This window comes from Equus asinus, chromosome X (genome assembly GCF_041296235.1).
Source record: "Equus asinus isolate D_3611 breed Donkey chromosome X, EquAss-T2T_v2, whole genome shotgun sequence".
Classification (NCBI taxonomy): domain Eukaryota; kingdom Metazoa; phylum Chordata; class Mammalia; order Perissodactyla; family Equidae; genus Equus; species Equus asinus.
The window spans coordinates 44,696,215-44,721,872 of record NC_091820.1 but is presented as its reverse complement, the minus strand read 5'-3'; the positions used below and the strand labels follow the sequence as shown (position 1 = coordinate 44,721,872).

At 37.4% G+C, this 25,658-nt stretch overlaps 1 protein-coding gene across 18 annotated transcripts in view; it reads right to left on the bottom strand.

The window, feature by feature from the left end:
• Window positions 1-25,658, bottom strand: part of CASK (calcium/calmodulin dependent serine protein kinase) — a 362,261-nt gene that overhangs the window by 181,376 nt on the left and 155,227 nt on the right. For all 18 annotated transcript variants that reach the window (XM_070502071.1, XM_070502072.1, XM_070502077.1 and 15 more), the window contains exon 4: window positions 193-270. In XM_070502071.1, the coding sequence (XP_070358172.1) occupies window positions 193-270 (78 nt within the window). The remainder of the gene's footprint in view (window positions 1-192; window positions 271-25,658) is intronic.

Genomic DNA, 25,658 nt, shown 5'->3' with positions numbered 1-25,658 from the left:
TGTTCAGTATTCTGCATTTCCAGTCACCATTCGGTCCCACTAAAGCACCTACAACAGATACGCTCCTTGAAGGCAAGAGTGGCAGTACGCTCATCATCAGGTCAAAGAGCAGTCCACTCCAATGTGATTTCCTTGTCATTTCCTTTTTTTACTTCCACCTCGACCTCTGGGGAGTCAACAGAAATTACATACCTGGCTACAGCTTCACTGTATACAAAACCAGCGTCAGCTCGCTTTACGATTTCAAAACACAGATCCGCTCCATCCATACTGTAGAGAAATGTGAAAAAGAAAATAAGAAAAGAGGAAATTCCAGGAAGAAAACACTGAGAGTGAATACATTGTAACTAAGTTATTAGTTGACTTACAGCTAATGATAGTAATAAATCACTTAAATCTCCTTTCAATGAAAAATAGCCAAATTATAAAGAACAGTATAACCATCTTAACACTGAAAATCTATAGGGAAAGAAAAAGGAAGAACAAGAAAATGGTAGCATCAAATAACACAAGGTATGGAAAACTGACTATAAATTTTTTTTAGGTTATCACAATAAGAAGTCTCAGAAAACGGCAATGCTGGGGACTGTGGGCATATTGTTTTCTTTTTAGATTTTAGTTTTCCTTTTTCTCCCTAAAGCCCCCTGGTACCTAGTTGTATATTTTTAGTTGTGGGTCATTCTAGTTGTGGCATGTGGGACACCGCCTCAGCATGGCCTGACAAGTGGCGCCATGTCCATACCCAGGATCTGAACCGGCGAAACCCTGGGCCGCTAAAGCAGAGCGCACAAACTTAACCACTTCGCCATGGGGCCGGCCCCATGTGGGCATATTTTTGAGTTAAATTCCACATATCTAGTCACGTCATGTGATATTTTAAGAATATAACAAGAATTCTAAAACATTTAGCTATAGTTCTCACCACTAAATGAATATTCAAGCTATACATTGTGGAACGAAAAAAATGATTAGCTAATCCATAATTTACTTCTGTTTACACTTCTATTACCAAAATTAATTGCTACAAACATATTCTAACACACTGATGTGTTCGTGACACAGTGCCACCATCTTGCCCCCACACTTAAAATGGTTCTCTATTTCTAATCAGATCAGTAAGGCCTCTTGTTGTAGCCACACCCTGCCTCTTCTGCCTACCCTGTCTATGACTTTTCAAGAATACCTCACGCTCTAGGCAGACTAGTCTTATTACTAACTCCCTGAACACACCATTTTCTTTCTTTCTTTTTTGCCACATTCTTCTGTATATATTGCTTCTCATATTCAAAACTTACCTTAATTCAAGGTTCCATTCCAATCCCACCTTCCCCAGGAAGCCCCCTCAATGATTAGCCACATTAAGGCCTTCTTTTACTTAAATTCTCTAAGAACTCTATACTGCCTATAACATTTAGCACTTACATACAAACATATGTTTATACACATAAATACGTGTAATTCATGAAACTTTTGCCATAACATTACATATATGAATGAAATTATTCACATATTAATAGTTAGCTAACATTTTCATAATGCTTTAAGGCTTATAAAGTGTCTTCAAATCTGGTGTCTTATTTATTCATTTATTCAGTAGCTCAGGCTCCAATATATCTGCTGCGGGTACCATACTGAGGAAACAGACTTCTAGAAGGGCATGTAAACGAATTAACTATCCATTACTATTACTAATAATTACTAATTAGTTATTGCAATTAATAATACATATTAATGATCATTACTAACTAATATCACTGTTCATCAAGCATATGGGAAGCACTGCTTGTTATATCTCTCTTCATTCTTACAATCACTTCATGAGGTCAGCATGCTTTTCATTCTCATATAATTTGTCTAAGTGAGTAGACATATGTGACAGGGACAGGATTCAAATCCCTGTCTATGTTCAATGGTTTTATATAAATGAAAATGAAAATACTTTCACATTTATACATGGATTTACAAATTTTACCTAGTTTCCATTTCACAGCTAATGAACATTTTCCAATGTAAAAAAGGATTCTTCTCCAAAATAATTTTTATGATAACCTAGTCTACTCTGAAGTATGGCAGCACCCCATTTCTACCATCAGAAATGAAGCCTGGATGAACATGATCATGCAGCTTTGTGAACAACCCTGACCCTCTACTATAGGAAAAGTCCTAGAAGTGGAGCTGCTAGGTCAAGGGGCATGCATACACAACAACAACTTTCATACACACACTACTGGAAAAATTTCAACAATTTATACTGCTACTACTGAGTGTGAAATGTCCTTTCCTCTACCTTGCCTCCACTAGGATGACTATTCTTTTTATTTTTTGCCAATCAGATAGGAGAAAAAAAAGTCATTCATGATTGCTTTAATTTGCATTTCCTTGATTACTAGAGCGGCTTAATATTTTCCATTTCTTTGTATTGTGCGGAGAAAAAAATACGATTTTTAAAGTTGGCTGCAGTTTAAACTGGTTGGTTGATCTATGAAGACTAAAAAACACCTCATAGTGAGGGAATTACAGTTTTCTTTAGGCATTTTCCTTTTTAATTGTGAAATGTGAGGACAAGCATTATTCAATTTAGATGAGAGAGGAGTTAGACAAAGGAGAGAGCTAAATTTACTGCATTACAAAGCAGTAAGAATCTGGGAGCTGTCCTGAGAGCTAGAGGAAGGCTTTTTAGAGGGACCTGGAAGACGGGAAAGAAGAATCTTAGGGGTGGGAGAAGGCAGTAACAGGGTGAGAGGCCAGTGCTTAAGGAGAGAACCAATCAGTGAGAAAGAACTGGAAATTATTTACCAGCATGAATTGATCCATTGTTTTCTGGTTATATCTCAAATCCTAGCACTTACAATCTCTACACATACACACACAGATATTTTTAGCTTTCCACTCTTTTCCACTGACTTGTCTATTCTTATATCTAGTACCATACCATTTTTAATACTGTAATAGTAATTTTAATATTTGGCAAAAATAAGTCTCATTTCATTACTGTTGTTTATCAACATTAGGATTTTTTTTCTCCTAGCTGAACTTTAAAGTCAGTCAAACGCCAAAATATTTTTATATTTTGGTTGAAATAGTATTATATTTATCGATTAACTTTTATAAATTAGCATTTTTCTAATATTCTCATCCATGACCATGATATGTCTCTCCATTTCCTGTCATATCTCTAAGTTGTAGTTTTGTTTTGTTTTGTTTTTCCCTTCTTCTTCTCCCCAAAGTGCCCCAGTACATAGTTGTATATTTAGTTGTGGGTCCTTCTGGTTGTGGCATGTAGGATGCTGCCTCAACATGGCCTGAGGAGTGGTGCCATGTTCGTGCCAGGATTCGAACCAGCGAAACCCTGGGCCGCCGAAGCAGAGTGCCCGAACTTAATCACTCAGCCATGGGGCCGGCCCCCTCAATAATCAATTTTTGAAACTAGTATGAAAGAAGCCTTAAAACTATAACTTAGGGGCTGGCCCCATCGCCGACTGGTTAAGTTCACGGGCACACAGCAGGGGTGGGGGTCTCACAGGAAAAAAGTGAGAACCACAAAGGGGCAGTTAGACCCAGAGGCATATATACCATTTTAACAAAGAGTGATAAAGTGTGGAAAAGAGACTAGACAAAGGAAGGAGAGGAGTTTGGCATCTGGGGTTGGAGGTAAATTGTGGGAAGGTGACCAGGAAATGTATGATAAATAAGAATTGTTTAGTAAGGTTTGTTATGCAGATAAGAGTAGTTCTCCTCTTCCTGGTACATGAGAGGAGAACACCTTTACAAAGGGACATTTATGCCCTGTGTTTAGACGCAATGGAGGAGAGTGGAGAGTTCTTCCTGTGTCTGCTGTTTTTCAATTGCCTTCAGCTCAAAATAATCCTATGCCAGAGTGGCATATTTTGGGGTAGCATATTCCGACCCCTTCAACATACAGCCAGCCATACCTTGTGCTTCTAGACCTGTGATTTGTTTTGGTTATTCAGTGCATTTGTTTTTGGATAATTCTTTAAATTATATAAGTAATGCATGTTTATTATAAAATTTTTAAAATTCAGATAGACAAAAGGGAGGGATAGCTAAGATCATTCATAATTCCACTACTTTTCACAATTCAGAATAAACCTCCCATAGTTTTTCTCTGCATATAGTGTGGAAGCACTCCCCATATTCTTCCATACTAGGATTTCTTCTTCCTCTCATTTCACTCCCTCAGAATGGAACCAACTGGGGAAATTCAGAGCATGCTGTTTGAAGCTTCTTGGCAGCCCCAGAAACACCCCAAGATGGGAAGCCAAAGAGAAATGCAATAAAAGAAGCATTATATTATCAAATAAGGTTTATCAAAGATTTGAGACATCAAACTTTTTGTTCAAGAGTATTATATCGGGATTGTGTGTATTATGAATATGTATATTTTAAATTTCTGATGAATAAAATTTGCATGAATAACAGTATTTTTAGTTTTTATTTCTGTACCTCATAAAATTTAAAATTAGTGGATTGCCTCTTTTACTTTAATATCAATTAATGTTACAAATAACTAATCAAATAGCTTTAATAATAGAAAATTACTTTCACAGTGATGACTTACTTTCAGGCTAACCCCTCCAAGAACATGCCTGCATATTTAAAAAGTTACACAGGTGATTTTGTTTGGTATCCCTGGTTATGAACAATTGTATTAAAAAATGTATAATCCTGTTATATGTATATAAAAAATGTATAATCCCCTGTTAATCCATCATCTGTCAGTTTAATTCACAGGCTCCCACCTCTTAACCAAAGAGGGTAGAGGAAAGGTTTTGTTCCTCCTCTATGATGTGTTCTGTAGAAGCAGAGAAAGAGGGGGCTTGCAGGAGACCAGCATCTGACTGTATGAAGAAGTGCTTCTCAAATTAACTGTGGTGAAGGACCAGTTTTTTTCCCTCAGATATATTATGAACCGATACTTTTATAAAATACAAAATCATGTGTTATGATTTCACAGCAATGTCAAATTGCTCTAACAGTTTCTCAATGTTTACTCTCAATTTCTGTACTTATTACAGACTGGTAACAGTTGGTACATGTGAACTCATCTGACAACTCTTCTTTGAGGAACACCGTATAGGACAACTGAATCTGGATTTCTCTGACCAGCTTTTTTTCGGAAAGTAACAAAAACAACAATTACAAAAACTGGATGAAATTTAAAAAATTTTTTTAAAGCTTTAAAGAATTAACAGTGCAATGAGAGTCAAAAACCACCTAGTGAGAATGGGGAAAGAATTAGAGCTCAAAGAGGTAAGCAAGAGATGCTTCTGGCCTGAGGGTAAGGAGTGGGCTATGGAAAGAAGGCAGCTGTGGAGGGAGGGGTTGCACTTTTGGGGAGCTCTGGAGAAGAGGGTGGGGGCAGTCAGATGGAGACTGACAGGGTCCAACTGCTTTTGCACCAGGGTGATCCAAGAAGAGAGACAGAGCTATTCTTTTGGCAGACCCCAGAAGAGCCTGCCAAAGGCTAAGGCCCTGATGAAACACCCCATGCTCTGGGAGGAGGCCATAAAGAGCTGCATTTTGAAAACTGGGGTACAGAATATATTCTGGTATGTCTTACTGACAGCATTGAAAAACCCCAATGCTTACCATGGAGATAAAAGCTGAACTTCAAAACTTCAGCAAGAAACAAGAAATTATAAAAAGTGACACCACAGAGGTGAAAAAGCAGCAAATAGAAATTTCAGAACAGAAAAATATAATACCAAAATTAGGAACTTAAGCAGATTAGACAGTTGAAGAGAAAATTAGTGAACCAGAAGATACATCAGATTGAGGCATGGAGAGACAAAACATGGAAAATATTAAAATGAGGATAAGAAATAAACGATTACAGTGAGAAGTTCAGCATATATTTTATTGAAGTTTCAAAAGTGAAAAGAAAATGGAGCAGAAGGAATACTGAAAATATAATGCCTGATAAGCACCCAGAAATGATTAAAGATACCAATCCACTGATTTGAGAAGCCCAATAAATATCAAGCAAGATAAATAAGAGAAATCTATAGTTAGATATATATCAGTGAACATTTCGGGAAACCAAAGAAAAATAAATATTAAAAACAGTGAAAGAAAAGAATTGACTATTAGACTGACAGCTGACTTCTCACTAGCAACCCTGGAAGCCAGAATACAGTGGAAAGATATCTTAAAACAAAATAACTGCCAACCTAAAATTCTCCTCACCAAATGAACCCTTAAGGAATGAAAGTGAAAAAAATTTCAGACAAGCAAAAAACAAGAGAATTTGCCACCAGCATACCTATCCCTAAAGGAAATACAAGAGTATGCCTCAGGGAGAAGAAAAATGAAGTCAAATGAAAACTCAGAGATGTAGCAAGGCATGAAAAACATAAAATGCAGTAAATATGTAGATGAATCTAAATGAACAATAATTGTATAAAACTCTTTTCTCACTCTCTTCTGGAGAGACCATATAAAACAATAACTATTCTCAGAGAGAGAGAGAGATTGATTTTTCAATAAAAATACTTGACAACAATAACACATAAGTCAAGAGGTATACTGTAATTTCTAGGGCAACCACTAAGTTCTCTAACTTTTTGACGTCAGGGACCTTTCCTTAAAGATTATTGAGAACCCCAAAGGGATTGTACTTAAGTGGGTTTTATCTATCAATATTTGCTGTATTAAAAATTAAAATCCAGAAATGTAAAAAACTATTTTAAAATAACAATAAACCCATTACATGCTAATAAATATTTTTTCATGAAAAATAACTATATAACTAGATTCTCACATCTGCTTCTATACTCAATGTGTTACAATATGTTATTTGGTTGAAGTAAATGAAGAAAACCTGGCCTAACAGATATATAATTGGAAGAAGGAAGTATATTTGAATAACCCTTGCAGATATTTGTGAACATTCTTCTTTGATACTACACCAAGAATCAAGAAGTGCTAGTTTCTTAAAGGTAAACTGCAATGTGGAATCTGAAACCGTATCAATGAACTTTTTGTACTCTGTTACATTATAATCCATGTTCTGTCTTGTTCTTTGAGTAGATCTTTTACCTGTGCATGACTTTGTAACATCATGCATTAGTCATTTGAAAAATACTGGTCCATTGAATTATACAGATTTTCCAAATATTGATACATTTGATTACATGATATCAAAAAAACTGCATTCATTAATATCACCACTGATTACATTCTTTAAGTCCTGGGAAGCTGTTACAAGTTTTCCAAAATTTCAATTTTTCACTTGAAAATGTGAATTTCATCATTGGCGACAACTATCGAGTTGTTTCCCTTGAAGTAGCAGGCTCACTTCATTCATTTTTGATTAAATGTCTGCCACATCCCCAAGTATGAGTAACCATGGTTTGTCTGTTAGTCATTCTTTAAAGTAAAAATGATGTTACACACACAAAATACTAGTTCAGCTTATAACTCAAAGAAATTACACAAATGCTTTTCTGAGATCTAACAAAATTTAAAGGGCTGTAAGCACTAAGAGCATGTTTCCTGATCACAATATAGTTATGTTAGAAATAAATTAACAAAACAACTAGAAAATCCCCAAATGCTTGGTAACTGAAAAGTGCCTGCTAAATAACCTATGAATCAAGGGAGAAATCATATTGAAAACTAGAAACTATTTCTAACAATGATAATGAAAATAGTACCTATCAAAACTCGTGCAGGATTGAGGCATTACATTTCAAGATTGGAGTGTTGCCATTATTAGACCCACAAATACAGAAATCGCTGAAAGGAGAAGTTGGGGCATAGGTCCAATCTTCCAGTATGAGAAGCTAGCCACACACACACACATACTCCTCAGCATTGGAGACACTGTTCTTGAATCAGGTAATCGACTGTTGATGGAAAAGTACAACCTTTCCAGAGGGCAATTTTACAGTGCTTGACAAAAGCCTTAAAAATGTGCATGTCCTTTGACTTAATAATTTCATTCCAAGGGAATCATTGGGTTTATCATAGGTATTTATAACAGAAAGAAGTCAGAAGCAACCTACAGGTCCAACAATACGAGAATGGTTAAATAAATTGTGGTAAATCCACAGAGTAGAATATTATGCTACCATTAAAATGATGCCATAGAGGTATATTTACTGATATAGAAAGGTGTTCACAATATATTAAGATGTATAAACATATATATGCATGTTTATGTGTATGCAGATACACTGAGAAGTTTTTGGATATTACAACAGGGTCTTAAAGAGTGGGTGGGTAGGACTGTATTTGAAATTTTCTTCTTTTTACTTTCACCTTTTAAAAACAAACAGGTCTTTTCACGTACTACTTTTTAGTCATACTACTTTTGTCATACTAAAAACAGTTCTAAATGTTAAAAAAATAAAATGCAAAAATACCGTTCAGAATTCAGCTCAAACAATATTTACAAAGAAAGCAGTTTGTATCCATAAATTTGTAAGTTTTAAAACTTTACTCAAATTTAACAAATATTACAAATACTGATGTAAAATATCAGAAAATAAGAAAACATAGTCAGTGATGTTCCATTGGGAGAAATTTTTTAAAAGAACAGCAAATTAAATCCAATGAAGATAAAAAGAAATAACAATGAGCAGAAATTAATAAAGAAAAGACAAATAAACACAGAGCAAGAGCAAAGCAAAACATAGGTTCTTTGAAATGATTAATAAAACTGAACTAGAAAATGCCCAGTGTTTGGAAATTGAACAATATACAACTGCTACACAGATCTCAGAATAAATTAGAAAATAAGAAAATATTTTAAATTGAGGCATAAAACTAATAACATGAAATAATAACAAATAATAACATGAAAACTTGTAAAATGCAGATAAAGTAGTAGAGGGAAATTTACTGCTGTAAATGCATATATTAGAAAAGAAGACAGGCTAAAGATCTGTGAACTAAGCATCCGTCTCCATAAGTTATATAAAAATCATCAAGTTAAATTCAAACAAATTAGAAGGAAATAAGAACAGAAATTAATGAAATGGAAAACAAACAGATATTAGAGGGATTAACAAAGCTAGAAGTTGTTCCCTGTGAAATGATGAATCTTTGGCAAGACCAAAAAAAAGAGAAGACGCATATAGCAGTCTATATTAAGGACAACAAAGGAGATAACATTTCATATCCTGCAGACTTTAAAATCATATCAAAACTTTATGACACAAATTTATAGGAAATGGAAAAATTCCTAGAAAAACAAAACTCATCAAAATGAACACAAAAAGAATTAGAAAACCTAAATAATTCTTTACTGATTAAAGGAATTGAATCAATAATTTAATACCTTCTGGCATAGAAAACTCTAGGGCTAGATGGCATTTCCGACAAGTTCTACAGAACATTTTGAGGAGAGATAAAATGAATTAAAAGCAGGAACAGTCTCCAATTCATTTTATGAAGCTAGCTTAACCTAGATACTAAAATCCGTTAAGGACAGCATGAGGAAATTAAAGGACAATCTCACCAATGAACAGAGAGGCAAATAAACCAAACAAAAACATTAGCAAACCAAACCCAGCAATATATAAAAATTACATCAGGACCAACTTGGGTTTACCAGAGGAATGCAAAACTGTTTTTAGCATCTGGAATTCAATTAATATAATTCTGAACGTTGAGATAGATTAAAGAAGGAAAAATTATGATCATCTCAATAAATGCCAAAAAATTTTAATAAAATTACGTATTTATACCTTAATAAACTCTTAGATTAAGAACAAGACAAAAACGTCCATTCCAACAACTTATATTCAACAATATTATGATGGTCCTAGCCAGTGCAGTAAGGGCAAGATAAAGAAATAAAATGTAGGGGTTGGCCCTGTGGCCGAGTGGTTAAGTTCACGTGCTCCGCTTTGGCGGCCCAGGGTTTCACCGGTTTGAATCCTGGGCACGGACATGGCACCCACCGCTCATCAGGCCATGCTGAGGCGGCGTCCCACATGCCACAACTAGAAGGACCCACAACTAAAAATACACAACTATGTACCAGGGTGCTTTGGGGAGAAAAAGGAAAAATAAAATCTTTAAAAAAAAAAAAAGGAAGAAAGAAAATGTATAAGAATTGAAAAGGAAGAAACAAACTGTCATTATTTATAGATGGTATACCTGCATATACAGAATATCCAAAATAATCTAAGGCAAAGTTAGAATGAATCAGAACTTAGCAAAATCATTATCATAAATCACATGAAAAGTTTTAAAGAATGTTTTTTAAGAATCTAGAAATAAACCTAATAAAAAGGTGTACAGGACCTCTAGGGAGAAAAGCATGATATTTATTAAAAGAAGTTAAACAACTAAAGTAAATGGAGAAAGAATTATTCTGTTCACAGACTGGAAGGCTCAATACCATAAACAGTCAATCTTTCCCAAACCGAAGCATAAATTCAACAGAATTCCAATCAAAATCCCAAAAGGTTTTGTGGAAGCTGTCAAACAGGATCTAAAACATATGAGGAACTGCAAAAGGACATGAAGATCCAAGCTATTTTGGGAGAATAACATCCCCAAGTGGGAAGATTGCTCTACTTGATTTCAAAACTTGGTAATATAAAGCTTAGTAATTAAAACTGTATGCTGTTGACACTAGGACAGACAGTAGAACGTAACAGAGAGCCTAGAAACAGATCCGTACATATATGGATGCTTGACTTACGACAAAGAGGTGACTGCAGAGTATTGGGCAAAGATAGTCTCTTCAAATAAACATGTGCTTATGTGGACCAGGAGATGTGTATCTGAATGCTCACAGCAGCATTGTTCATAATAGCCACCAAGCATCAACAACCCAAATGTCCATCAGCAGTAGAATGGATGAACATTGGTATACTCATACAATAGTATACTACACAGCAATGAAAAGACATAAACTACATGTACACAAAGGAATTTGGCTGAATTCTAAAGATAAAACAGTGAAAGCAGCAGACACAGCAAAACACAAACTATGATTTCTTTAATACATAGTTAAAAAAGCAATAATCTTATTTTGTTGTAATAAATAATTAAAGCTAGCATTTATTACTAAGTGACAGGCATTTTCCAAGTGCTTTACCTGCATTAATTCATTTAATGGGTACAGGAAGTCTGTGAGGTAGGTATTATTACCATTCCCATTTGATTTATGTGAAAACTGAGAAACAGCAAAGGTTAAGTAACTTGCCCAAGAAATTGCACAGCTAGTAAGGGGCAGAGCCAGGATTCAAACTCAAGCAGTATGAGTTTAGAGTCCATGTACTGTCCCCACAAAAATGCTCAGGTTACAAAGAGGGAACTTCTAACTTCTGCTCAAGGCTCTGAGTTACTTAACAGAAAATAAGAGATTACAGCTGGGTAGGGAAAATCATAGTACAAGGGAGGGCTCTATATCCATTTTCATGCCTGTTATGGGGCTCCATGCTCCAGAACCACCCAGGGGGATCTTTGAAATGCACAGCCTCCATCCTGCCTCCCTGGATGATACATGTGAATACTGTATGGTTGATACTGTTTAAATGAATTGTCTATATTTAATAAGTTTACCGATAAATGCTTTAATCCTTGCATATACAAATCAATCTCTTAATTAGAAAAAAAAGAACTTTAATTTTGCTTTATTTTCTTCTAATTCAGGGCTTTGCTTGTGGTAGTGTCTTGACATCTTCACAAATTTCCCATAACCACTATCTTTTCCCAATGCTTTTGCTCTCTTTATGCCCCTGCTAGGGATGTCCTCTCTCCACTTTCCCCCCGTTTCTCTCTCCTACACTGATGTCGACGCCCTTCATCAACTTTTACACGCCTGCCTGCCTGCCTGTTCCAGCTCCCAAATCTTTCCTCCACTGATCTCTTAGGGCTCTAAGAATCTGTGCCTCTCTGGTCATTTAGACCTACATTACCAGTTATTATTATTTATTTCATGGATAAGCACTCGTCTGGTCTGTACAATTTGACTATAAACAACTTGAGGGCATAAACAGACCTTTTATCATCAGAATAATATCCCACATATTGATGAATATTTACAAATATTTGTTGCTGGTGAATTCATTTCTGAAAGAGAGAGAGGAGTCATGTGTACATGACCTTTTTTTACCCTTCCCCCATCTAAAATGCTCCATTTTAGGGGGTGGTCAGTTTCATTCAATATGCATTTATTAACCATCTACTGTATGTAGAGGATAGAGGGAACCAGTTACATGGAGATCTCATCTTCTAAAAGCCTCTATCTACAGAAGGGGAGATAAGGAAAAAAGACGAACATAAAAAATGAAAGAACAGTGCATATTAAAGTTTCAATGGAGGGAAAGGGTTCAGTCTTCATGGAGTAAGCAGCCTCTGAGATGGGTCCTGAAGAAGAGCAGTGGGGAGAGGAAAGAGTAGAGGATGAGCAAGAGCAAGAGTGAGCGAGTGGGGGAGCGATGGGGACTACAAGGTAGATAAGAGGAGAGCAGCATCTCAAGGCATTTCTCCTGACAAGCAAACAACAATAAGGCCTGGAGCACGAGGAAATGAGTGAACATGTTAGGTGGGTTTGGGGTGGAGCATGACAATATTTGAGGGGCTATAATTTAAGCTAAGCTCTTCTCTCCCACCTACACTGTAAACAGAATGCGATCAAATTCTTTCACTATGAACTCAGACAGGGAAGGTACTCACACAGGATTGTTAACTATGATATGCAAGTAAATAGAAACCTTAATCTTTTCAGTGGGGAAAGGGGATGCTCATTGTAACAGGAATTGCTTAATAAAGCAATTCTGATATATTGTCAAAGATATTAAAGTGACCGAGCATATCCCCAAATGCATATGTACCAGTTATATTCCTTTCGGTGGGAACTGTCTGTTCCTGTCCTTGCTCATTTGTGTATGAAGCTTAATATCTTCCCTTCTTATTGGAGTGAGCTCTCCTTATCTATGTTCGGTAGAATGTAATCCTTTTATGTCAATATTGAAGCAAATTAATTTTCTAGTTTTTTCATTTTAGTTAAATCTATTGATGTTTTCCTTTGTGAATCCCAGTCCTTTGAAGTTATAAAAGCTCTCCAAAGATCTGTTAAATAATCTTATTTTTTGCTAGCTTTCCTATGATTTGATTTGTTTATATAAACTCTATTCTGTCTGTGGTTTTCTTTTTTTGGGTGGGGGGTTGGATCTAAATTGACTTCTGAATTGCTAATTAGTTTTCTCAACACTACTTTAAAATCCTTCTTTTCCCTATTATATTTACTGCACTTTATTGCATGCCCTGCTGAAAGGACTCCCATTGAAGAAGGCCGCAGTGTTTCCTGCCCTGTATCCTTCATCTGATGTCAAGTGTGGCCTTTGGTAGTTTTGCAGGTCTGAATGTTTAGTAGTGCCTAAAAAGAAGACTCCCACTGAGGGGTGCTGCAGATTAGGTAACATCTGAAGGGGGTTTCTCATAGCTCACTGAGGGAATGAATGTAACAAGAAGGCCTTCAGCTGAGGGTGAATGGACACAAGGAGACAGAGCACCAAAGGAAGGAAAAGGTCACTGAGAGGGAAGGCAAACCGCGTCGAAGAAATTCTTCTACCTCACAACTTTGCCTGGAGCCAGCAGGGTACAGGTTCAAAGCTGTCTTGGTCCACATCCTATAGGTGGCTTCCCTTAGTTTAGGCTCATCCTTAACATTTACAGGGTCTGAGACAAGTGTACAAACAAAAGCCCATAGTACCGTATGTCTAAATATTTAAAAGTTACATATCAAACTTATAAATCACTAATTATGTTCTGCCCTTCCACCTTGACAAATATATATTCATAAGGACCTGGCAGGTTAGGTTCCATTAAGAATTCTTGTGTTCCTCAGAGTTCCTCACCAAAACATGGCATCTTGGGATATCTGGCCCTTGGTCTGCCCTCCTTTCTTACCCCACCCCCAGCTCCATGCCTAATCTTACAGCCTTGCTAGGCCATGGTTGACATCCCAAGGTACAGGAGGTGCCAGTTCAACTACAGATTTTACAACCACTTAACATGGCCACTGACTTTTCTTCTTAGAATGGTGTCTTCTGCCATCCCTCTACTCATTCTTGTTTCTTAATGCAGGGTCAGTTAAGGTTCTCAGGTATGAGAAGCAAACCAACTCTGGTGGATTTAAATAGAAAAGGAGTTTATTAATAGGACACTGTATTGCTCACAGAGCAGTAGGGAGGCCTGTAAAAACTAAGACTGGTGCTATGCAGTCAGAAACAAAACCTCAAATAGATCTGATGAGGACATCACTGCAGCTGTTCTATACCAGCTTGCACCGCTGTCCCTGTTACTGGTGGATGTTGGAAGCCAGCCTGAGTGCTACTACAACTATCCCGGTAATCATCCTTGCTATCACCTGGGAGTTCCACATGGTCCATGTGTTTTGTCACTAGCTACTACATCATGGGTAGATGTGTCTGACTCATGAAACCTGTCATATGCCCGTATCCTAACTGCCAAGAAGAGAAAACATCTGGCATCTTTATCTTCTATAGTAGAAGATGGGCTGTACCCCATCAAGACTCTTAAGATGAAAGATTCTCCAAATACTAGAAGAGGGTTCACATGTTGGATAGCCAAAAACAATGAGAAATGTCCTCCACATATGGGTTGTATTCTCAGGTTGACCTTTAACTGCCCAGGAGATCCTTAATCATGCCACTTAACTTTTCTGGGTTGACAATGACTCTTCAATTAAATGATGGGATTTGGCTTAATAATTTCTAAGGTCTCTTGATATCCTACAGAATTCTGATTCTTTGAAAAAAGACTGGCTTGAACGAATTTGCCACTTCTAAAATTGAAATGTAGTCTAAGATATTGTTTATCAAGTTGTAGAAACTGAGTATTGTTCTCATGCCTATCTAGATATCAAAGGTTGACTTGTCACCACTTCCACGGTCCGATATTTACCACCCTTTTCTTTTTACCAAACATTTTTCCTGTCCAGTTGCTTAAACGACCAAGATCTCTTGACCTTTAATCAATGTTGTTTGACAATAGTGCCTCCTAGTGGAGAGGACACCCCAGCTACAAGAGATAGCAAATGATCCTAAGACAGGAGAAGCAGATCTCTGCACTAGTTGTTTATGTTAAAATGACCCTCTGTATGGTTTTCTGAAATTCCCAGAAAAGAAAGGAAGGCAGCTGTGAGCAACAATCCCTGTTCTGTTTACCATGTATCTTCTGTTCACTGTGAGCCCTCAGGGTTCTCACTAATCCTCACAGCTAAACGCCTATCTCCCCAACCTCCAACATTCACATATACACACTTACTCTTTCACTTTCAGTTAAGGCTCTGAGGGGAAGAAATAAGGCGGAGGGGCCTCCAGATATAAATCACGATGAGTCACGTCACAGAATTTTAGAACTGGAAGTTTAATTAAAAGACTTGCTTTAGGTCAGCAACTAATTAACGGCAGATGGGATGAGAACCTCAACCTCTTGATTCTCAGCCCCCTGTGTAACTCCATGTTTCCTGCTCATCTTTGTGAATGAGGAAGTTACCCTTGCCCTGACATGGACTTACACAGTTTGTTGAGAGGATAGTGATATTCTATTTCTTTAAGGGGCTTTTTTTTTTTTAATTACTGCAAATCCTCACAAGTGGAGAAGGGAATCTCACCTGTGTTTTCTTTCCCCTCTGACCAGGAGACAGACATGGTTTCACAGTGCTAGGTAGGAACTAAGTTTCCAAGCCACCATTGTTTCTGTTCTCAACATGAGGTCTACAGAGTTCATCTAAGACACTGGTTACCACATGACCCCAGTTATAGTTGCACAGGGTAAAGTGTCCAAAGGCCCAGGTCCTTGAATTTCTCTTTTCTCTCCTGCCTCTCCCCTCAAATCTTTTAATTTCATTAATTTCAAAAAAATAATTGCTGCAAAAATATCTTACATGCAATTCTTTATCTACTGGATGTATTAGTTCAGTAATTTAAACACATTTTGTTATTTATTTGTAAGTTTCTTAGACTTCTGATCTAGTCCCACTCACTTTCGCAGGTGAGAGCCCAGTGAGAACCTCTGCCACTCAAAACCAAATCATTCATAATCACTGCATCAGTTTACTGTCTATAAGTTCTTATAACTCTGGTGTGGGTGAGTATCTATGTTTCTTCCTAAGTCTCTCCAGCTCTTCTTTCTGTCTCTTCTCACTAGAAATACAGGTTCCTCAATGCAGCTCCTGCCACCACTAACAGTAAAAGTTCCTGGCTACAGGAGGGAACATACCTTTAAACAATGTACCTTCAAACAACGTAGAGATGAAACCCCCAACATGTTCCTTCTAGCCATTTGTGGAATGAAAGGATACAGGGTCATTTTTTGCCAGTTCTACTTCTGGCATGTCCTATGTTTATCTGTCTTGCAGAATATCTAAAGAACTGTAAATAATCATGCCAGACTCCAATATGGTCTTGCAGATGAGGAAGGTGAGTTAATTTGGAAAATCATCTCATCTTGAACAAATACTCCAAGGATTAAAAAATAGTCACACGATTAATTACACTCATGTGTCACTTAACAAGGGGAAAGCATTCTGAAAAATGTGTTGTCAGGCAATTTCATCATTGTGCAAACATCAGAGAGTGCACTTCACAAACTTAGAGTGTATAGCCTACTACATACCTAGGCTATATGGTACTAATCTCATGTCTGGGACCACCATCGCATACGTGGTCCATCATTGACCAAAATATCATTATGCAGTGCATGACTCTATTGATCTTCTGTTTTCATTTTACTGCCATTTGCACTCTGAAACCAAGCTAGTTGGTGTAATTCTTACTTGTAGGCAAGTTCCTAGCTAACATGAAAATGTTAATGTTGGTAGTTATAAAACTATAAACAAAGACAGAAGCATAAGCATAGGTCTGCTCAAGACTGTATTGTTCCAACTTAGCAAGAAAAATGGAACTGTTACTGTGTCCTCATGAGAAGATTCTATATACCCATGAATTATTTCCAAGTTTCAAACAAGACAAAGGAAAAAACAGGAGTTCTTGAATGTACAAATAATATCATGGCCAATTTGCAAAGAGCAACAAAACTCTTTACATGGACAAATAAAAGTCGGCAGTTAACTAGACATATCCTTTGAGTATTAGAGAAAGACAAAGATACTTAAATTTATTATCCTCATAGACTATGATTTTCACATTAGTTACTCCCCTGGGATAAGATACTCAAGGCTCCTGTTAAATGCAGATATGTTAATAGCCAATAGCAAAGATTTACCGAGCATTTAACTACACACCAAGAGCCATTTTAAGTGTTTTACATGTAATAACTTATTTAATCCTCAAAACAACACAAGGAGATAGGTATTATTTTGCAGATGAGGAAATTGAGGCTTAAGACAAACGTTATATAACTTGTCCAAGGTCGCACGGTTAGAAAGTAGCAGAGCCAGGATTTGAACCTAGGCAATGTGGCTCCAGGATCCTGAGCTCTTAACCTCTAATTCTGAGGCTCTACAATAAATAGAACCTATGACAATGACAAGGAAGGTGACAGTAAGACTATCTAGAGTTTTGATTACCAGAATACTTTCACATTTCATTTCATTCTCAGAAGTTGGTAGGGTAGATACGGAGGTGCCAAGAAGTGAAATGGGCCTTGTGCCAATGGCAATGACTCTTAAACTCTTATTTCCAGCCAAGCTTCTTCTCTTGGGGGTCAGAGTCATATAGGCAGCTGTGTACTGGACATCCATAGGTAGGTGTCCCAAAATCACCACAAACTCAGTTGATCCAAAAGTTAATTAGGAAGTTTCTTCCCCAAACCTTATTTCTATCTGAGGGGGATAGTCTTTCTTCAATTTGGGAAAGTTTTTGGTTATTATCTCTTTGAGTAAGGCCTCCCCTCTTTGGTCTACTTCTAGAATTTCTGTTTATATATGTTGGATAGTCTCAATCTGGCCTCCAAGACTTGAAGCTTCTCTTTCATACTTACCATCTCTATCTAACTGTGCTTTGTTCTATATTGGTTCTTCAATACTGTCTTTTAATCTGGCCATATTGATGCCAAAGACAGGCAGACACACAGGTGTATATGTGTGCATACACACATTTTCTTAAGGATTTTTCAACATTTGCCAAATGGAATAGCGTCTTGTTCTATGGATGTTAACCCTTCCCTTGATCTTTTTGCGGACTTTGAAGTCCCCTTCAGATTTTTCTATTATTTCCATTTCCTTTAGACCGAATTTCCTATCTTCTGAGCTTGTTTCAGGATGCTAGATTTTCCTTGTGTGCTTTGAAATTTTCATTTGAACACTATTCTTGAGTGGGGATTTGCTTTTTTTCCTTCTTCTGTCTCCCTGAACTATCGCTTTATATATGATGGCTAGAGCCCCTCTCAGCCACTGTTCAAGGCTGAGCGTCTCTGTCCCTTCTCTGGATTTCATTCAGTGAGCCAGATTCCAGTTCCCTTTGTTGTAGGACTTTCAGTCTCTATTACAGTGAAGAAGTTTTACTCCACATCATGTCTTGTCTGGAGTCCTTTACTGACTTTAGTTTCAACCCTCTACTACATTTTTCATATTGAGTCTAGGGGTATCTTTCTAATGTACGAATATGATTATATTATTGCCTTGGTAAAATTACTTCAAAGTACTCCACCGCCTATAGAATAAAGTTTAAAGTCTGGTCAAGTATCCCCTCCTCAGAAAGGGCTTCTGTGAACACCCTAGCTGAAGTAGCATCCTCATCACTCTCTATCTCTTACCTGGTCCTTGGTCTTCCTAGCACTTATCACTACTTGCTATTATTACTACATATTTATTTGTTATATATAACAAGAAAAAAATATATATATATATACATACACATATACATACACACGTTTAGCACAGGTAAGGATTTTGAATCACTCATTGTTAAATTCTCAGCACCTAGAGCAGTGCCTGGCACAGTGTAGGCATTCAATAAACGTTTGGTGAATGGATGAATTAAAAACTTTAATATGGCATCAAAAGCCCTGGACATATTAAGAGCAATTAAGAGTGAGGGCACTAGAGTCAAACTGCCTAGGTTGGAATCCTGGCTGCAGCACACAGGCGTTGTGACCTTGAGCAAGTCAGAACTTCCTAAGCTTTCACTTTCCTCATCTGTAAAAAGGGCATAGTAATTAACCTAGTGGGTTGTTGAGAAGAATTGAGATACAATAAAGTAAAAAGTGAAGCATGCAGTTAGATACATCGCCAATGGTTTTTATTATTACATATCTAAACTTCTCCAGTGATTCTCTCACCTTGGACCTTGTTCCAGAGTAACAGCCCACCATTATTAATAACGCCTTAACCACATAAGCTGACTTGCATTTCTGGCATTTCCACGTGTCCTTTGCCCTGCCTGTAATGCTTACCTCCTTCCCCACTCATATAGTCGATTCGCCTCCCTTACTCTATTAAACTCTCCAAACCTAGAACCCCAGCCCAAGCATGGAAACAGCAGTGGGCTTTTACTGTCCCCTGGTTGGACGTGGAACAGATCCCTGATTCAAAAGGAGGTTATCAATAGGGGTCAGGCCAACAATTTAGGATACTCAGGATTCTAGAAAAGAAGGGAGAAACCGAGACAATCACCATTCACTCATTCATTTGTATTCTCTCTATCTGGAATGTGAAGTAAGAGAAGCAGAAAGAAATAACCTGAGTTTGAAGGTCATGCAGATTTGGGAACTGGGGAACATGTTTTGGGGTTATGTGTAAGCCCTTGAGTAAAGAGGGAAATCTGGTGTTTCCAGAGCAAAGTAGATACAAAATCCTGAGGGATAAGCGGAGCAGTGACCTCAGTCTTTCTTTCTACTTCCTATGAGGCCTGGTTTCATTCTGTTTTCTTTCTTTACATTTGATGAGGTTTCCATATCTTTACCTCTTTACTACTTTTGTCTAGTTTCATCCTGCCACTCCTGGTCATCCTTCAAGCCTCAGTATCGCCTCCTCTGTGAAGGCTCTTTCTCTTCCTCTCTCCCTCTCTCTCACTGTAATTGTTTTCATGCCTATCCATCTCTGTCCTGAGCTTCTAGCTGTACCTCACAGATAACAGGTATTAAGAAACAAAATTACTAAATGGATAAAGTTGGTGACAGAGCTAGGCCTCTCCACTCGTCCTTTAATATTCTTTCACTCACTATCTCCCTCACTAAGGGAATGACTGACCAGATAGGGAAACCAAACAGGAGCAAAGAGATATCAAGAGATAGCAAATAGGGAGCATGTCTCAGAACTGAGTCAGAATGGGAGTTCTGCACAGCATGAACACTGGACACTGGTTGAGGAATCAAGCAGCTTAGTGAAGGATGGAACTAACAACTTAGCGCCCAAACTCTTCATTGCCCCACAATATTGTCCTTGATATACTCTTCCCCTGCTTCTGCGACACCTTGCTGCCGTGATTTTCCTTCCGTCTCTCAGTTAGTCCTTCTCTATCTCTTTTGCTAGTTATTCCTCCTGTTCTACAACCTTTCAAATTTAGGAGACCCTCAGTCCTCAAGTCCTCTTTTCTTTTCCCTCTATATACTCTTCTAAACCATCTAAATAGCCACCATCTCCAAGTCTCTATATCTATCCAAGAGCTCTCTCTGTGCTTTTAATCCACATATTCAGCTTCCTCTTTAGCAACTCCACTCAGACGTCTCACAGAAACTTCAAACTCAACATGTCCAAAATGTATTTCATTATCTACTTCCAGAGTTGCCCAAGTTAGTTAATGGCACCATGATATAGTAAGTGCTCAAGCCAGTGACCAGAGAGTCAACTTTGACTCCTGCTTCCTTACTTCCTTTATCCAATCATCAAATCCTGTCCATTCTAATTCTTAAACATCTTCACGTTCTAGTCCCTTCCTTTTGTCTTTACTGACACTGATCTATTCTAGCCATCAATGTTCATACTAAATCATTGTAATGGCCTCCTAATTCTCTCCACATCCAATCCAACTTTACGGCAATACTGTAGCCAAAGTATTCTTTAAAAATGGAAGTCTGATCATATAATTTTGCTTGTGATGGCATCCATTTCTTTAAGATAAAATCCAAAATCCTCACCATGTCTTAAGACCCATCAAGATTTTGCCCCTATTTCTTGCAAATCTCTTGAGCCCTTGATGGTGTGCACAAGAAATATGAAGAATATCTTTAAGACAAGCAATACTTTCTAGAGTCTGGCAAAAAGATAGAATATATTTTTTACATCCCCATACTAATATTCAAAGACACTGCCTACTGATTCAAGTCAACAGCTAGTAGAGGGATAAATGACCTTACCTCTACTTTGAGTCTGACAAATTCTCTTGGGCCCCCGTGACCTCACAATGATATGAAATTCACTCTAGTTAAGGCATTCTGGTCAGGTCCGCAGACACAGACGGGGGCCATAAAACTAAATCAAGATTTATCTATGACTCTCTCTACCCAGATTTATACACATAAGCACAGTTTTAGAATGAAATAAGGTATTTACTAATTAATATGACTGAGAAATGAGTTCAGCTCTTTATATCACAATTTAAAATTAAAGTCTACAACTCTTACACACAACGCTGGTAGGAATGCAAAGTGGTACAACATTTATGGAAGGAATTTGAAATTAGCAATAGTATGAAATGATGTATGCACAAATTATTAACATAACAGAAGAAGAATGGAAATGATCCAAATGCCCATCAATACGGGACTGGCTTAATAAATGATTCTCTATCCATAATGGAGTACTAAGCAGGTATAAACAGGAATGAAGAAGATTTCTATATACTGTTAGGGAGGGATTCTTGGTGTTTTTATATTGTTAAATTTAAAATAATCAAGGTTTAGAAGAGAGTGTGTAAGAAGAGGGCAGTACAAAAACATATAAATACATATATATTTTCTTATATTGTGAAATAGAAATAATGGAAAATAAAATTAAAACTAATTTAAAAACTAGTTTCTCTAAAGCAAGCAAGTGAATGGGGACAGGGATGCAAGCCAGACCTTTCTGAATGAACCTTATTCATAAGTTTGACTGTGCAATCACCTACATGTTTTTCATAATCTAAAAACAAAATTAAATCAAAAAGGAAAAAAGAGGGGCCGGCCCGGTGGCCAGAGTGGTTAAGTTTGCCTGTTCTGCTTCAGTGACCCAGGGTTTCGCCAGTTCGGATCCTGGGCACAGACATGGCACTGCTCATCAAGCCAGCTGAGGTGGCGTCCCACATGGCACAACCAGAAGGTCCTACAACTAGAATATACAACTATGTACTGGGGGGCTTTGGGGAGAAGAAGAAGAAATAAAAAAAGACTGGCAACAGATGTTAGCTCAGGTGCCAATATGAGCTAAGAAAAAGAAGAAAAGAAGAGGCGATCCCTGTAATTAAAAACAAACTGAGGCAGGGGCAGGCCTGGCGGTGCAGCAGTTAAGTTCGCACGTTCCGCTTCTCGGCGGCCTGGGGTTCACCAGTTCGGATCCCGGGTGCGGACGTGGCACAACTTGGCACGCCATGCTGTGGTAGGCGTCCTACACATAAAGTAGAGGACGATGGGCACGGATGTTAGCTCAGGGCCAGGCCAGGCTTCCTTAGCAAAAAAGAGGAGGACTGGCAGTAGTTAGCTCAGGGCTAATCTTCCTCAAAAAAAAAAAAAAAAAAACTTGAAAAGAAAAACAAACTGTTGCAGATGTCTGGATAAGATTGGTGGAGTGTATCCATTTCAACATCCTGGTTATGATATTACACTAGTTTTTCAAAATATTAACTTTGGGAGAAACTGCACAATGTCTACAAGGATCTCTTTGTATTACTTCTTATAGTGCATGTGAATCTACAATTATCTCAATAAAAACTTTAATTAAAAAAGCAAACTGAGATAAACAAACCTAACTCTATATCAAGCTTGTGGCATAACAGCAAAGAGAAGAGTTATTTAAGTGACTTTAAAACACAGTATTTTGATTGTACATCCCTAGTGGGGTATATCCTAAGGATGAAAAGAAGGACAAAGAAATCCTAATCTGCCTTCAGTAGTTTCACTTTTGTTATATTTAAACTAGTAAAATAAAGCAAGTAAGTATGTTAATGTGGCAAGGAACCCAGATTTTCTGAGAAAAGATATACAAACATAAAATTTGAAAAGTTAAGTAAAAACTCTAATTTCTTTCTCACTTAAAAAAAAAACTCTATATTATGGAAAATTTCAAAAGTAGAAAGTATAGAGCAAGGAAGCCTCATGTGATATCCATTACCCTGCTCCAACAATTAACAACTCATTGGCTAATCTTGTCTTACCTATACTCCAACCCAGTACCCACTGCTCACCCCTCACGTGATTTTGAGGAAAATCCCAGACATATCACTTTATGTATAAATACTTCAGTACTTATCCCCAAAAGGACTCTTTTTGTAAAATAACTACAATACCAAAATTACATGTTAAAAACTAACAATTCCTTATTATCTAATAAGTGTCTCATAAATAAAAATCTGCAATTGTTACTTTAAACTGGAAATAATGGTATGAACTCACAGTTTTGTTTTTGTTTGTTTAGTTTTGATTAAAGTTTTTATTTTAGAATAATTTTGGACTTACATAAAAATTGCAAAGATAGTACAGAGTTTCTTTATACCCCTCACCCAACTTCCCCTAACGTTAACATCTTAGGTAACTAGAGTACATTTGTCAAGACTAAGAGAGTAACCCTGGTACAGTACTATTAACTAAACTCCAGGCTGCACCCGGACTTCACCAGTTTGTCGACTAATCTACTTCCCTTGTTCTGGGATCCCGTGCAGGACACCACATTGCATTTTGTCATCAAGTCTCCTTAGTCTTCTCTGGTCTGTGACAATTTCTCAGTCTTTCCTTATTTTTCATGACCTTGACAGAGTACTGGCCAGGTATTTTGTAGAATGTCCTTCAGTTTGGATCTGTCTGAAGTTTTACTCAGTTTTAGATGAAGGTTGTGGATTTGGGAGAAGGATACCACAGAGGTCATCACATCACCTCAGGGAGCACATCATATCCACATGACTTAGCACTGGTGATGTTAACTTGATTCCTTGGTTAAGGGGGGATCAGCCAGGTTTCTTCACTGTAAAGTTACTATGTTCTCCTTTCCATGCTCTGTTCTTTGAAGGCAAGTCACTAAGTCCAGCCCACACTTAAGGCAGGAGGGGGATTATCTCCATCTCCTGGAGTGGGAGTACCTACATATATTACTTAGAATTCTGCAAGGAAGCTTTGTTTCTTCTCTTCCATTTTTTAATTTATTCAATAATCTATTTATATCACTATGAACTCATATATATTTATTTTATACTTTGGGTTGTAATCCAATACTGTTACTTATTTTGTTGCCCAAATTGTTCCAGGTTTGGCCATTGGGAGCTCTTTCAGGTTGGTTCCTGTGACCCTTTGACATGCCCCCATCGTTTTGTTTTTTGAACACTTCCTTACTTTCAGGTACTGAAAATGCTCCAGGCTCACCTTGTATTTTCTGTGCCCCAGTCCTAGAATTAATCATGTCTCCAAGCAGTCCTGGCTCCTTCTATCAGAGAATGATATTTAGAAATGAAGATCTGGGTGTGGGTATGCTCATTACTACTGTGGTGTCACTGCTTCTAGGCCCTCTCAGAGGACAGAGCTAGGAAATATATGTATGTGTACTAACTCATGCACATATATGTATACATATAGACAAACATATATGTACACACACTTGTTTGTGTACTCACATTAAACTAAATATGAGGTCATACCGTGATCTCCAACTCTAATCCAGGACCATAGGGTTCATTCTAGCCTTCACTCTTGTTTATTTGTAACTTCTTTCTCAGAATTTTAAACTTATGCATATTAAAAAAAATCAGTACACAAAAAAATCCATTATCATAAACAAAGTTAAACAGGTAAATTTGGGGAAAATATTTGCAAATACACGAAATAGGTAAATATCCTTAGTAAATAAAGAATTCTTACAAAATGGCAAAAAACTAAAGAAAGGGAAGGAATGAAAAAGAAATTGGTAAGCATACTTTTAAAATATTTGACCACACTAGTAACAGAATAAATGCAAATTAAACCAAAACATCATTCTGACCTATCAAAATGTAAACGTGGATGTTCTAATCTACCATTGGTTTGAATATAAATTGGTATAATCTTTATGGAGAGTAATGTGACACTATGTAAAAGGAGTTTCAACTGGATTGCTAGACTTCTGCTAGGTGATGCCTCCCACTGAAGACACAGAAAACCTGGATAAAAAGTTTCCTGAAAGCATCAAAATACTAACCAAATTGCCAGGAATGTCAACTAAAGTCTGGGAGAGAATGGCAATTCAGAGCGGTAAGGCCAAGAATCAGAGTCCTTCTTGCCGTGGGGATATTCGCTGGGAAAACAAGTCAGAATTCAGGGGAATCTCATAAACTACTCTCCAACATCCAGCTAGGACCCTAAAGAGCTAGAGATGAACTGGAAGTAATCAGGCCCTTAACATACTTGCAACCTGGCTTTATCGCAGAGGGGTCCTGAAAATCTAAGCCTTGAACCTTGATTAAGATAGTCCCAAACCGCTAGTGCCTGCAGGTGCCTAGCAGAAGCAAATAAAAGTCCTTTCTGGAGGAAGAAAGCATCATTCCAGGACAACAATTTTTGAAATGCTTTCCAGCACACAATCAAAA